The 15,145-nt window shown below is 33.0% G+C and overlaps 1 protein-coding gene across 1 annotated transcript; it reads right to left on the reverse strand.

Annotated features, from left to right (window-relative positions):
- Positions 1 to 6,404: 6,404 nt before the first annotated feature.
- Positions 6,405 to 8,874, reverse strand: LOC115999979 (1-aminocyclopropane-1-carboxylate synthase 3-like). Its single transcript, XM_031239962.1, has 4 exons — positions 8,614 to 8,874; positions 8,301 to 8,432; positions 8,036 to 8,196; positions 6,405 to 7,697 (listed from the first exon to the last, which is right to left on the reverse strand). The coding sequence occupies exons 1-4, from the start codon at positions 8,758 to 8,760 to the stop codon at positions 6,716 to 6,718; spliced, it is 1,422 nt and encodes a 473-aa protein (XP_031095822.1). The 5' UTR covers positions 8,761 to 8,874; the 3' UTR covers positions 6,405 to 6,715.
- Between the last annotated feature and the right edge of the window lie 6,271 nt (positions 8,875 to 15,145).

Genomic DNA, 15,145 nt, shown 5'->3' on the forward strand with positions numbered 1-15,145 from the left:
TGCTAGGAAGCTTCCTTCGTGGAATTTAATGGTGCCCTCTTTTTACCTTTCTTAGTTTGTAGCTGAAGATTTTCAATAGTAAATGTTCAAACCCAACATGAGGGCCTTAGCTCATTGTTTTTTGTCCCCCAAAAGTTTAAGTCTTTTGCTTTATTGGACATTTGGACGGTGGGTTAGAGGGCCAAATTTGACATCTTATAATTGAAACATATGTTGATGATAATTGTTACGTAAGTATAAGGAAATAAAGTTATGTCTTTATTATTAGATATAACTTTTGTATAGTAATACAATTGGTATCAAAGCAGGTTGGGTGAAGCATGGAGGGCCGAGTCTAGTATCCTGTTATCAAAATGTGGCGCTGATTGCTATGAGAGTATAATGAAATAAAGTTACGCATTTGCTACTAACCGTTCAATATTTTATCTATGGTCTTCCATTAGTAAATTAAATGCATATGGGTTTTAATAATTTACCTATGAATTTTTTCTAAAATAAATTTGATTGTATGTTGTTGTATTGAACTTTGTCATTGCTAATGCTATTGAGACTTGTCTCATTTTAGCCTTTATACCATTGAACCATGTTTTGGGTGACAAAGTTTTTCTATATTATGTACGTGTATTGTATGTATTATGACAATTCAATATCAGATGATTATATTGCATTCTAATTTATTCATAATAGAGTGTTACTAATTAATCCTATTTAAGAATACTTTTAGATGTTGTTTGATACTTTTCTATTAATTAAATTATATTTAATGACCGTGGCGCTGCTAGCTTTTCTCATGATGGTACTTTTTTGGTAGCCAATTGCACAAAGAGTCAACAATTGACTCCACTGAGGCTCGAACTCACCCCCATCATCCATGTGGGAGTGTTAAACGGGGGTGCCACTAGACCACAAGGTCTTTGGCATATGGATTCTTATTTAAAATGACATTCAAATTATGCTGTAAATAAATTTAACACCCATAATATTTACTACAAGCTAGCACATAATATGTTAAATAGATAAAGTAGCAACAAGCATAGTGAAAGATACAAATACAAGGATGCACTACAAATCTACAATGTAGCTAGTTCGTTGTTTAACTTAAAGGTCATGATCGGAGGCGGCAGCTCTAGGTTAAAAAAATAAGAGATAAGGGTCAAATAGACCCTCAAACTATACTGATTTGTATAATTAGGCCTTTCAACTACAAAAAGCTTCAAGTAGACCCTCAAACTTGTTATTTTGGAACAAATAAGTGCTTTAACTTATTTTTGACCTGTGATTGCAAGTCAACAAAGACTTCCGGCCAACTCCGGCTAGCATTCCACCGAATTCCGGCGAGTAAAAGAACATCGGCAACGTTGCGTACTGCTGGATCCAGCATTGGAGATGGCGACCTGTTGGTCGCCATTTCCGTTCGAACGCAGATGATGTGAGTCTTTTTCAACGTAACTAAATATCTTATGAGAGAATATTTTGTCACCCTTTGAGATCTTACGCCCACTTAATATCTATCTATCTATATATATAAATATAAATATATATATATATACACACACACACACTAACTCATGAGGGAGTGTTTTACCACCATTTGAGATCCTACGCGCTATTAATGTCTATCTCCCAATAGGGATTAATATGAACATGCATGAATGGTGTTGATGGGTCTCGCCGAAAGAGGATTATTATTATAATTAAAAGTTACTTTTTAATTTTCATTATTAATTAATTAGTACAAATTAGAATATAGTATTAGAGATGAAAGCTAATAATTAATTTGCTAAATAATTAATCAGTTCATTAATTACTATTTAAATGAAAATGAATATAATTGCCAGCAGAATCTCAACGATGTTGAATGAATCATTTCTACAGTTATTTCGTCAACTTTGAGATCCATACAATTATATATACGTCCAGTGGATAATAATAATGCAAAATATATATGTATGCAAAGGAACACAAACATAGATATATGGCACATGCAAGTGGTCAACAGAACATGGGAATACCCCAAAAATACCTTCCCCAATTGTTTATTGCTGAGTTGTTGGATGTACTATTTGTTTATTATTGTAGCCGCCAAGAGAAATTTACAGTCATTATTTGAATGTGCACTGAATAAATCCCGGCCAAACTCGCAATTCACACAAGAGAAAGTAAATCGCAATAAAAAGATTATGTGCAACAGGTTAGCTAGACTAAGAAAGTGTTGACAAAAATTGATTTTGTGACCTTCTGACTGGGCTGGTTGCACCGTCTCTGCCTCTACATGAATAGGGTGATGGTCAGTTGCGCTAAGATCATCCTGATAAGGTTACACATAAATTTATAAGTTGCTAAAAAATGACACGAAAACTAATCATATCATAATTTTCAACAAATAGTATATTTTTATTTAGTTAGTCGTTAGATGTTACTATTTACTTATTTATATTTAGTCATTATATGTTACTATTTACTGATTTATGTATTTATTTTGAGCTCCAAACTGATAGAATTTCAACCCTACCAAGAAAAGAAAAATGTGTCGTGATTAACTAAGAACATGAAGGTCCAACAACGATTATTGGTTGCGTATATATATGTACAATGGAGAACATATAAAAAATCATTTCATATGATTAATTCATTATTGATGAATAATGATATCTCTTTTTTTGGTAATTATACTGTGATATGATGAAATATTTATATCCCATTAATTATTGATTATTGTAGTTGTTGATGCATAAGTTAATGAAAGAAATTTATTGGAATTGAACATGACATGCTCATGCCTTGCTATAGGCCCACTAATATCAACAAGATTTTCTGAAACCAAATATAAGCTATAGTCATGTGATAACAATAATAATAATAATAATAATAATAATAATAATAATAATAATAATAATAATAATATTGAGATATAGGGGGTTGAAGTCTTATACCACCTGCCGCTAACCGTCACAGGATCTGCAATTATGTGGTGGTTGAATTAGTTCATAATATTTTCATCATATAACTTACAAATAATTTTGAAAAATTATTTTAAAAATGGTAAATAATTGAATTTATGATACAGTGTGAACGGCTGACCATTAACGTAAGCACAAAGTGGAACGACGACAAAACAGAAAGTCCGAACCATATCTACGACCACAGTAATCCAACAACATTAATTGTTTTTTTTTTTCCAGTGAAAATTTGTCTCCCCAGAAGGTAGAAGCAAACCCAGACTCCACAGCCATCTTTAATTTGGTCAGTAATAGGTACAAGTGGCCCTATTGTTATCTTTGAAGCACTCATATATCCAATCCCCAGAAATTCTACATATTAAAAAAAGGAAAAAGTAGGTTGTAGAATGTCTAGAAAAATGTGGTAAAAATCACATATCTATATATCGTTTTCCTACTTAGAAGATCTGTGTTTATTGTTTGTTAAGTTAATCAGTTGAGTTGATTTGATAATCACAATATTTTGAGTTTAACTCCTTATAAATTAAAAGTTACTTATTAGAATTGATTTTTTTGGCTTGAGCTGGTTAGCTTTGGACGCCTAAGTTAGTTTATTTATTTGTAGTTTTTTGTCAATTAATATCACAAGAAAGATTTCACTCATAGTGTACCTTCGATTACTAACTACAGACTTTGTTGTAATTAAATAAAAGAATTTATTGTTTTGCTACTTAATTGATGAAAATTGCAACATATAAAATATAAATAATATAGTCCCTTTATTAGCTTAAACTTTTAGTTAAAACCGAACACATAATTCAATTTAATATCAAAGTCAAATCCATAAAAAAGGATGGGTTGAACATATAATATATAAAATATAAATGTCCACATGTTGTGTGTGGCCTATATATCAAACAAGCACACACATAAGGGGCGCAAATTATATTATGGATTAGGATTCACCATGTGCATTGTGGACCTTGATTTAAATTATGTACGACCTTCAATTAACAGATTATGTGTTTATAGATAAATTACAAGTGCATAATATGTTAACTATATATACATAATACATTAACTGCAACATATACGTAATTTGTTTACTGAATGTACATAATATGTGCCAAAGACTTTGTGGTCTAGTGACACCAAATTGCTCTTCTATATGGGCGGTACTATGCTCTAATTGATTTAGAAAGTAGTTATGAACAAATACTTATTTGAGACGGAATAATTTAATTAAAAAAATGTATTTTTAAAACGATGGGAAGATAAGAACTAATGACTAAAAACACATGAAGAATTGGCTAGAATGTTGAAAAGTGTTGAAGCTGTGCGTATAGATTTCTTGCAAGCAACTCTAGCTAGCTATCCATCAACGTCGTGAGTGACGTCTTCTACCATTAACTTTAATTTGTGTCTTTAGTTTCTCCTGAATAAAAAGGTTCACAATCCCATCTTTTTTCAATTCTCAACTTTTCATAATGTCGGAACTTAGAATAGTAAAATACGTAAAAGTTAAGAAATAATGTTTAAAAATGATGGGAATGGCTAGGATTTACGTGGCCGAATTAATTGGTATCTATATATATAATTCTTTAATTTATTCGAGATAAAAATTCCAATCTAAGTTTCACTTTATATAGTATATGATCGTAAGTATATTACTGATAATTTTTACATAAATTACTTATTTGATAGCTATGTTCATATTATTAGTTAAATTTTAATATAATTATGATTTTTGAGGTAAATTAAATACGATCAATCAAGATACTCAGAGTCTGGGAACTCAGGATTGGTTATAAGATGCAATAAAGACTTGGCAGAATAAAGTGCTCCAACAACGCTCGACCTCCTTCTCAGGGCCCGATCCTCGACCTACACAACTAATGAGAGCTTGTACTCTTGGAGACGATTGTAATTTTACTATAGTCCCTCTGATAGTTTCATCTTCGAGGCAAATTACTCTAGGAGACACATGTTAGTGCGTAATTAATGTGTAACTTTAATTTGTAACGTGTATACGTCTTGTACATACTCTATAAATACGACCTTGTTATGCTTGATAAATGATCTAAACACTTTTTTAGCCTCGAACTGCCAAAACTTTCATTCGCTCTCTATTACTTGAATAAGAATTACTCTCGATACGAATTGATTGTTAACTTAAAATGAAGATATTTTAAGTAGTTAACCAACCCTCGTAATAATTAAGAATAGTAGAGTTACTAAGTTTGGAAAGCCTAATACAAGACATAATTGTACTACTTTTGACTTAATTTTGGGGCGCCGCCCTTAATTAACCCATCCATCCACTAACTAGCAAGCTGCTTCCACGGCTTAAACAACGTAACGTTGTATACGTACTATATAAATAAAAATAACTGTTCACACACAATGAAAGTCGGTCCACAAATAATATATACTTTTTTAGTAGTAGTTAGTAAAACCGGCCAACATCCAACGGTGGATAATGGCGTCGTCGCCACACAACCAGGAGATCTCTAGCCGTAAATCTCGCCGCTGCGTGCAGGGTGGTGCAATTCCATTTTAATTAATTCATAACTTCCATTCCGAACACGCACATTATTATTAGTACTATTATTGTTCAATTAATTATTGATTTTATTAACAATCTAAAATTCAATCATAACACTTTAATTTCGAGCTCAATCTTATTGGGACCACGATCATGTGGCATCAAATAATGAACATTTCTCATGGAAAATGTTGTGTGTATTATTCTAATTACATCATATCATTAGAAGAATTGGAGAATTAATTAATAGCATTGTTTCACACTGATTGTCGTAGCGTGTAAGGTTCGATTGTTATTGACGTGTATGAAATTGGCATGTTGTGGGCACTGCGTACAAATATAGCTGAGTTATGTTTTATGATTTACTCCCGATCGAAACTTGAACAAGTGGGGCTCTGAAAGATTAACTATATTATAGACACCAATGTATGTCGTTGAAACATATATCCAAACTTACCTCTTATGCTAATTAAAGTTTGGGTGTCGAGACAATCTTAAGAAAACATAATAAAAACGGTGACTCCCTCTTTGGAGCTAATTAAATCATGTCATGTCAATTGTGAGCATAAAATGAAGTAAATAAGACGAAAGGTTAATTTAATTAAGATTTAATTTACCTCATATCAAGACTTGAAAAAGTGGGGCCCTCGAGATTGGAGCAAGATATATGGAATTAACTCATTATAGAGTATAGACACTAATAATTTATGTAGTTGAAACACATTAATCCAATTTACCTCATTTGTAAAATTTAGGTGTCAAGAGGCAATCCCAAGAATATTTTTTTTTTCAAAATATAATAATTTTCTCTTCGAAATTAATCAATGCATGTCATGTCAGTCATGGTTATAAAAATGAAGTGAATCCCAACCCAAAAATGAAGTGAAGAAATAAGAGTATGTTTAATTAATACAACTCTGTTTCAATAAAACATTTATTATGTAAAGTAATAAATACAATATAATCAAGATTACATAAATATTCTTAGCTTATTTGTCTTGACTCTTTTGACCTTAAAGTTTTTAACAGAGGACTGGGGGGTTTACAGATGCGGTAAAAGCTGGCCATCCACTTCTCGTCCGCACGACATGGACCGAGTGCATGCTCTCTACACATACAGACAACCAAAAAATGGTATCATCGTACGTAACTCAACACCTAAGTACTAGGTAAAAAATCAACACCTAAGTCTTGAGTAAAAAAAAATTGGTTGAAACTTTGTAGTGATCATCTATCGTTCTCTTTGACGATCATTGAACGACAGCCTAAAAACCCACTTCGAAAACCCTTTCCTCTTTGAGTTCTTGCTCGAACAATGTTTGGGGCTATGGACGAATATTCCTTCGTCCCCGGGGGAAGAAGACCTGACCACGAATGCTTTTATTCGTTGCATTGCCAGATTTAGAGTGTCTTCAGACATGTTGGCGAAACAGGCCCTGAACCAGCCCGGTTCGGTGCAGTGGCACGACGAACCGGGCGAGATGTTTAGACCCACCTGGTACACTATTTTTTTCCATAAGTCAATTTCTGCTTCGAACGTGTTCGAGCTTAAAAGATGTCTCATGTCTACCCAACAGAACAATCCGGCATTGCTTTCCAGGCACCCGATTCCGGCATCCCGGAGGCCGTTAACCAACATGTCGTGTCTTTTCTTAAGTCTCTTCTGGTTTTTCGCGACGTATTTTTTCGTGAACTTTTTGTCGGATAACATGGCGGAGAGGAGGTACTGAGTCTGCGAGGAAACAAGTCCGAAACTCGACATTTTAGTGGCGGCGGCGACCACTGTTTCCTCGTTGGAGTAAATTGCGCCGACTCGGAAACCTGGGAGTCCGAGGTCTTTGGAGAGGCTATAGACAATGTGTACGCGGTTCCAAACGTCGGTGTTTGTGTAGCCTCGCTCCGTTAGGACCTCCGTGGCGCTGACGAAGCCCGGGGAGTCGAAGACGGTGCCGGAGTAGATCTCGTCGCTGATGAGATGGATGTCCTTCTTGTCGATGAAGGTGAGGAGGAGGTTTAGTTCCTGTCGGGTTAACGTTGTTCCTAGAGGATTTGACGGGTTTGTTACCAGCACTCCTTTCACTTTAAGGTTCCGCTTTTGTGCTTCTTGGTAAGCTTCTTCAATGGCGGATTCTGTGATCCTGAACCCGTTTGAACTCCAGCACTGTATTGGCACTATCTCGGCTCCCGTCCTCCATTTCAGATCTCTATCAAATCTGTTACAATGTGAACATCTTGTAAGTAATTAATAAGCTTATTAATTGCATCAACAAATAGGCAATAGGGTGGGACCTCTCAAATTGATCATACTATTGACTTGGTAATCATAACTATCTATTCGCCTTTTGACCAAAATACCTTAAGTTGATTTATCTCAACTAAGTTAGTCAGACTGTTCATTTGATAATCACAAGATTACAAGTTAAACTCTGGATATTGACCTGATCTGAGCTGATCAATTATGAGCAACTTAGGCTAATTTATTTCATTGTGGTCTATTGTCCTTAACAAGGGGATAGTGTAACGTGGAATAGATTAAATTGAAAGAACTTACCCAGGATAGTATGGAGTGGGAAGGAGGAAAGCGTCGCCGGGGTTAGCGAGGCAAAACATGAGAGTCTCGTTAGCAGAAGTTGCGCCGGCGGTGAGGACTAGCTTGTTGGAGTCAAAGGTGACTTTGTTTCCTCGGATTTCTGACATGAATTGAACCAAGGCCTGCGTAACGTAGGATAACAACAACAACGTAATGTAAGATGGTGTGTTTTTTACGTATTCCTAAATATGGCATCCAATATTATTTGTGGGTAGTGGATACGTACATTCTTGAAAGAAGGAAGGCCGTGGTAATCTTGAAACAGTGCAAGCTGTCTGAAAATGGATTCTCCATCTTTCCTCATCCCCGCCGCGTCTGGGTTCTGAGCCAGCCACGTCTCCAGCTGATCAAAAGACAGCTGAACAAATAGCAACAAACCTTAACGTTAGCTAAGAAAATCAATAAAATGTTCTCACTTAAAAAGAAACTTGTAACTTTGAAGTTATCAAGACAACGATCTGACTAATTTAATTGGATTATCCCTATTTCTTTTTTTTTTTTTTTTTGGAAACTTAAAAAAAATAAAAAATTAAACTAACCTGATTCTCTGCGAGACCCATTTGGATCATTCCATTGGGATTCTTGACCTCATCGTATGGATTCTTCTCGTACTCTTGCCATCCCAGGAAGTATGAGGAATCTTGGCCGTGTGAGTTGCACGTGACTTTCTCGGAGAGCAGCCCCATTTTCCCCCTCTTTTTTTGTTCTTGACGATGTATTGCAGATGGAATGTGGATAAGAGAGAAAGTTGAAGCAGAAAGAGAGAAAGAATTCCTTAATTCGAACCCAGAGTTCGTAGAATATTGAGAATGGAGTGAATAGGATGTTGTGTTGCCATCCGCTGGCATACCCCAAGACTATATATAGGACTTCACCAATGACATGGCAGCCTTGGCAGGTAGCTTTTGGATTTTTTAATAATAGAATATTAATAAATATATTTAAAATATTAATTTTCCCTTCAATTTTATTTTTTTAAATACACACTCTATCACGTGACAGGTCGCATTTATTTGACTTTACAAATAAAAACAAAAAAGAAATCTATATAATAATGACATACATCAATAATAATTTTAAAAGAGAATAATATAACATCACTCGATATCTCTACTGAAAATTTTAGATCAAAACAGAGGGATTCAACCAGGCCATGATCCCTACTTTATTTACTCAGTTGATTAACATAGAAGTAAGTATTTAATATGTGATAATTATTTAATTTAATGGTTATGTAGTCCAATTCAACGCGGTTTTCCACTGTGGAAGAATAATTTAATTAAGATTTAATTTGAAGCAATTTATTAGGCTTTAGAGATAGAAATGTCAGCATCTATGTCGGAGACATAGAAAGCCATCCTAGCTGCGCTAGAAGATCATAGTAGTGGTAACAGTACAGTTGATGATTAAGATTAAGCTGTGGAAATTTTAGCAGTTTGTTAAGGAGGCTCGACACAAACATAATTTATGATCGGAACCAAAAAAAAAAAAAAAAAGAAATGCTGTATGTGTAGTGTGTACCATACCGACAGCAAATCTGAAAGACAATGGGTAGAGCCCATGCAAAATTTGGACAGTAACCGTGCGTCGGTCCATATTTGTCCCCCGCCGGCCGCCTGCCTTGGCCCATCCCTGAACTCATGTCGGCCACTCTTTCCGGTGGCCCCGAATTCCTCATGCAACTAGTTGCTATACTCCTAAAATTCTCATCATATGTTATGATTTTATTCAAAAATTTAACACAAAACTTACTTTTCCTTTCAAATATAATTTACAGGCTATTACATATAATCGGATTTTATTCATTGTATACTATCAAGTTATTATACAGGATTAGATAATGCCTCATTGTACACTATCAAATACTTTCTCCGTCTCATTTTATTTGTCTGGTTCGATTAATGAGACTTTACTAAAGTTACTTTTAATTCAATTTTCATAATATTAAGTTTACTATTAGTATATAAAATTTATATATTTAAAAACTACATTAAAAATACTATTAAACACATAAAAATAAAATTTAAATTTAAAAATAATTAAAATTACTAAAGAAAATAAACAATTAAGAAAGAGTTTAATTTGTTTCACCAATAAATAGTAACTAAGACATACAAAATGGGACAGATGATTACTATTATTATTATTATTATTATTATTATTATTATACTCTTTACTTGCATAGCAATTATTGATTGATTTGTAAAATATAGTTGACTTGGTATCCACAATGTTTCAAATTTAACTTCTTGCAAAAGCTATTTATTGACTTCTTGATTTGAATCGTTCAGCTATTGTCAGTTTAGGATAGTTTACCTCTTAGTGATTCTTTATTGGTTTTGGGCACAATGTCAGCTTCACTTAGAGAGTATATATATTTGAGTAGCGGTTGCGGGCTTTTTAGTTAATTTTAAAATAGTATAAGATTTTATTTAGTTTTTAATGAAATTAAAGTAGGTAATAAGAGTAATATATAATAAAAAATTTAAAGTGATATCTTTTTCACTTATTGAAGTTTGAACAACAATAAAGAATATTTATGTAAGACATAGGTGGTACGCTATGTTGAGGCCAAGAAGTCTATAATGTGAAAACACAAGTTCTAGGGGTATACATTACATGGAGTCCTAATATAGGAGTGGACTAAACATTATCTTACGTGAAAAAATATGAACCTTTTTGAATAAATCTTAAATTCTTATGAGGTTGGTGGAAATGTTTTAGGTGAAAGTTATTGATCATAATTTCATTAATATAATGTTTTTATTTATTAAAAAGTCCACAATCACTTTATGAGTATATGCTTTTGGTGAAGCTAAGAGTGTCTTGGTACCCTAACTAGTAAAAGATCGGATCACAAGGAGGTAAATTAAATCAGCACAGTCTATATTTTTATAGTTGACCAGTTTAAACAAAAAAGACAATAAACAACTCATATGAGAAGTCAAATTCAAAACTTTATAATTACAAAACCAACTTGGTTGGAGTTGATACACGCATAACATAATTTTTTTTTTTTTGGTTGTGTAGAGAAATTATGGAGTAATAATTTATAGATAAGGTAATTATTATAAAGGTTATGAACGTCAAAAATGTGATTGAAAGGATGTTTAGTGTAATTGTATGATGGGAAATTACCAAACATTTTGATTTGAAGTCAACCTCTGCCGTCAAGTAATGTTTGTACTGCGCAGTCGAGAGAAACCATATCCATACTCTCGTGCTTGACAGCACATACATTAACTCGGATCTGCAATCTTCTAAAGTATTAATTGCATACCAAACAGCCATTTTCACATTATATATTTCTTCTCAAGTTTTTGACCCAAATGTCGTCAACATATTCTTATCCCACAATTCATTTCTTTACTACACCAAAGTCATATATGTATGCGCGCGTGCGTGTATAGACTATTTGTGTTCAAATGAAAACACTTCTTTAAGTGAGAATGTGCTAACAAACATGAGTACTCAATCTACCCCAAAGTTTTCACAGTTATGACATCATCCATGCATGTCTGGAAGTATTCACAATTATGGATATATTATTTGGAAAGATCTTTAGATTCTCCAAACTTTATATAAAATTTTAAGAAATATTAGTAAAACTATCAGATATTAAAACACAATCAATAAATAATTTATCATTTGAGACACGTACGGTATATAAATTCAATCATTTACTATATAAATACTCGACAAATAAAACATTATAATCTTATCTTGCAACCCGATCACATTATTCAAATGAAAGTGAAAGAGATGATGTGAGAATCATAGAGAAAGTTTGTCAATTGCCAAGCCTCTCAATTCATACTTGGGCATTTTACGGAGGAAAGCTAGCAAGTCGTACAATCTGTTTTTGTCATAGGTTTTAGGAATCGATGGCTACGATGTTGATTTCGTAGGGTTTCCAAAGAGGTATAGAGATGGGAATCCGTGGCAGAATCTTTGTTTTGCACCTTCCATTACATGAAAACGATCAAAATGACCTAAGAGAGTTTTTTAAGTAAGAAATTTATAAAGACAGAAACTAATAATAATAAAATTGATTTGTTATTCAACATACCAAAAAGGCAAAAACAATCGAACCCGCCACTTGTATTGCCAATTAGCCAACCGATTTTAATTAAAAGATTCGCATCTACCTAGCCATTCCACTTGGCACTTGGTATACACGTTGCCATTTTTTTTTTCCTTCCCTAAAACAAGATCTAATAATGAACTCACAAATTATCCATAAAATCTTGAAAAGAATGAAAGTTTTAATTATTTATATTGTAAGTTAAGTCTCTGTATTTACGGAAATAACCATAACCACTATTTAAATCAGCGTTTCGGTTAACTCTTTTGCTTCTTGCAACCCTAACTAGCAAGTGATCAAAATGAGGTAAACTAGCCTAAATTGTTTATAATTGGCCGATTCAAATCAAGAAAGTCAATAAAGAGCTTACACAAGTAACCTTATAGTTGACTTCCCGCCAACTTAGCTAGGAGTTTTCCCTGAAATAGCTGACTTTGTCATTAAGTTATTGGTGTAGTCACTTTTAGTCATTGAATTTTTCTCAAAATGGTGCTTTTAACTCCAGCATATAATCACGACCTCTCGCCCAAGGATTAAAAACATAACTTTGAAAATTATTAAAAATAACATAAAACTTGAAATTTTCAAGTACTAAAAGTGATTAAATTGATAACTTAAATATTGAATCAACTATTACCCTATAACATAACGACTAAAGAACTTGATCGAGAACTTATTTAAGTGGTAAGAGTCATATTTTTTAAAAAAATTAAATTTATAAATTACAAAGCAAGTAGATGGTATATAAAGTTTTGTTTATTATGTATGAACAAAGATGATATTAAGGCAGTGGAAAGCCCAATTTTGAGGTAAGTAGCAGAAAGCTAAGGCAAAAAGTGAGCAAAAAAATCTTAGTTTCATAGTGGGAGAGAATTGAACATAATAGAATAGTACATATGGTGTGTGCGGTAGGTGACGGTACCGCTCCCAGATTTCGCTCTAAGCTTTTTTATGTTGTTGCGAGACATTTTCAAACTCTGAAAAGATACAAGTGAGGGACAGCTCATGATAGCATTGCCACATGTTTTTATTTAATTAAGACAAATCAACCTCCTAATTCTCGTATGTAAGGGAACATTTGTTGATGTTTCATACTAATAATCCCAAATCTCCAGCTTAAACTCGCAAATATATATGAGCCTGTTCTGTACGTATGTATGTATGTAGTAGCCTACCTTAAGACCAACGACATGTTATCCTTGTTTCTTTTGCTGTCCAATCTTGCCTTTATTGATTGACATGTATAAAGCAAACGACTTTTGGCACTTGTAAAAGTTGTTCATTTTGAGTTCCATATTATTTGATATAACTTTAATTCATTTATGGATAACAAAATAAGTTAGCACTCTACCTTGTTAAAATTGTTGGATCGTCTTGATTGTGGTGTTACGTGGCCGTTAAAAGTCTCTAGTTTCATATTCTAAAACTTCTGTAGGACGATTTGTGGCGCGCGCTTTTGATCGTAAATAGGTGAATTGAATAATCTTGTGTAGTTTTGTTTTCAGGGTGCCCCTCAACTAGTACCAAAATTTCCAACATTTGAAGAAATCCATGAATAACGACATACATTAGCAAACCATAAAAAGTAAATATAACCGGTAATATTGGTATCAAATATATTTTAATGATTTTTTTATTCAAATTAGTGGGGAAATATATTTTTATTTCAACGTACATTAGGACATACCAATTTGTCAATAATTCAAACCATTTAATTTGTTATCAAACATTTTTAAAAAATTAACAATTGAAAAATATTATTGACAATATATAATGAACCTCGATAAATTGAAAAATTCTAAAACAAATAATAGTTACGTTTTAACAAAAAGAGAAGGTGGCATCAGAACATACGAGAAGAAAAAAGATAGAAGGAAGCAAGAAGAAGACAAAGAGATAAGGGCACAAGAAGAAGCTGCAACATTTGTTTTTCTTCTTTTTCTAGGTGGTTTGTCTCAACCCAGAAATAGAAGATTTATTCCCAATAAATAGGGGCCATAACTACTAGAATTTTTTTTTCTATATATATTAAAAATTTTGATTTTCAAGTTAACATATTCGTATTCCGGTGATATGTAAAGATTTTTTTTTTTTTGTCAGACAGCTAGTATTGATGTTTTATTTGGATAAAACTTTGTGTCAAAAAATAATAATGTCACTTAATGAAATTTCAAATTAGTAATATAATATTTTCTAACATCCTAGTAATCGATTTTGCAAAAAAAAAAAAAAAAAAAAAAAAGGAGAAAATGTTTATAAAGTCCTTTGATAAGTGAGTAAACACTTGTTTTTTTAGCTCATATCAACTTGTACTATATTTTAGTACCAAAAATTAATGTAAATCCTCTTCTTAAATTAACTGAATTTCAAGTAATTACAATTTAATCTCGAATTCATAGTAAACAGACAACTTAAAATAGAAGGCATTTATGCTAACAATAATTTAAGGATAGATTCAAGAACAATATAATTAATAATCTAGCTTCTACATGCAATGATGCTAATAAAGTCAAGACATAGTGTCATTTCGTGATGGATTAAGGATGCTAATCCAACTAAGATTAGAGTACAGTTGGGGCTAAGGAAGGCTTGAGTGTCGTCAAAGGACGAGTTTTGCTGAATGGGTGTTGTGGTTCTAGCCAACCATGAGGCAGACTCGGTCTTCATATTTGTGGGACTCCTATGATTGATTGATTGATTCCACTCTTGCATCAAACCTTTGATTTCGAGACAGGAAATGACACTAATACACGACCACAAAGTCGAATTTCTAGCTAATTTGTTATGCCAACATACCTTTTTTTTTTTTTAAGGTTTTTTTTTTTTATTTTATCGTGGAACACAATAACTAAACCCGAAGCTGAATTATAGGCACCTCTATTGGGTAGGATAGCTGACCTAGAAATTTAAAATTGCTCCATATCCAAAGTCAAAGATCAAACTCTGGTGCAGCTCAACTGGTCACAGGGATGAAATTTGAGAGAAGA

The sequence above is a fragment of the Ipomoea triloba genome, chromosome 12 (assembly GCF_003576645.1).
Source record: "Ipomoea triloba cultivar NCNSP0323 chromosome 12, ASM357664v1".
NCBI lineage: Eukaryota > Viridiplantae > Streptophyta > Magnoliopsida > Solanales > Convolvulaceae > Ipomoea > Ipomoea triloba.

Excerpts from the sequence above, each read along its gene's own strand:
- LOC115999979 (XM_031239962.1), bottom strand. The coding sequence starts at position 8,760 with ATGGGGCTGCTCTCCGAGAAAGTCACGTGCAACTCACACGGCCAAGAT. Across the intron at positions 8,433-8,613 it reads TGGGTCTCGCAGAGAATCAG|CTGTCTTTTGATCAGCTGGA; the intron begins GTTAGTTTAATT and ends CTATTTGTTCAG. Across the intron at positions 8,197-8,300 it reads GCCTTCCTTCTTTCAAGAAT|GCCTTGGTTCAATTCATGTC; the intron begins GTACGTATCCAC and ends TACGTTACGCAG.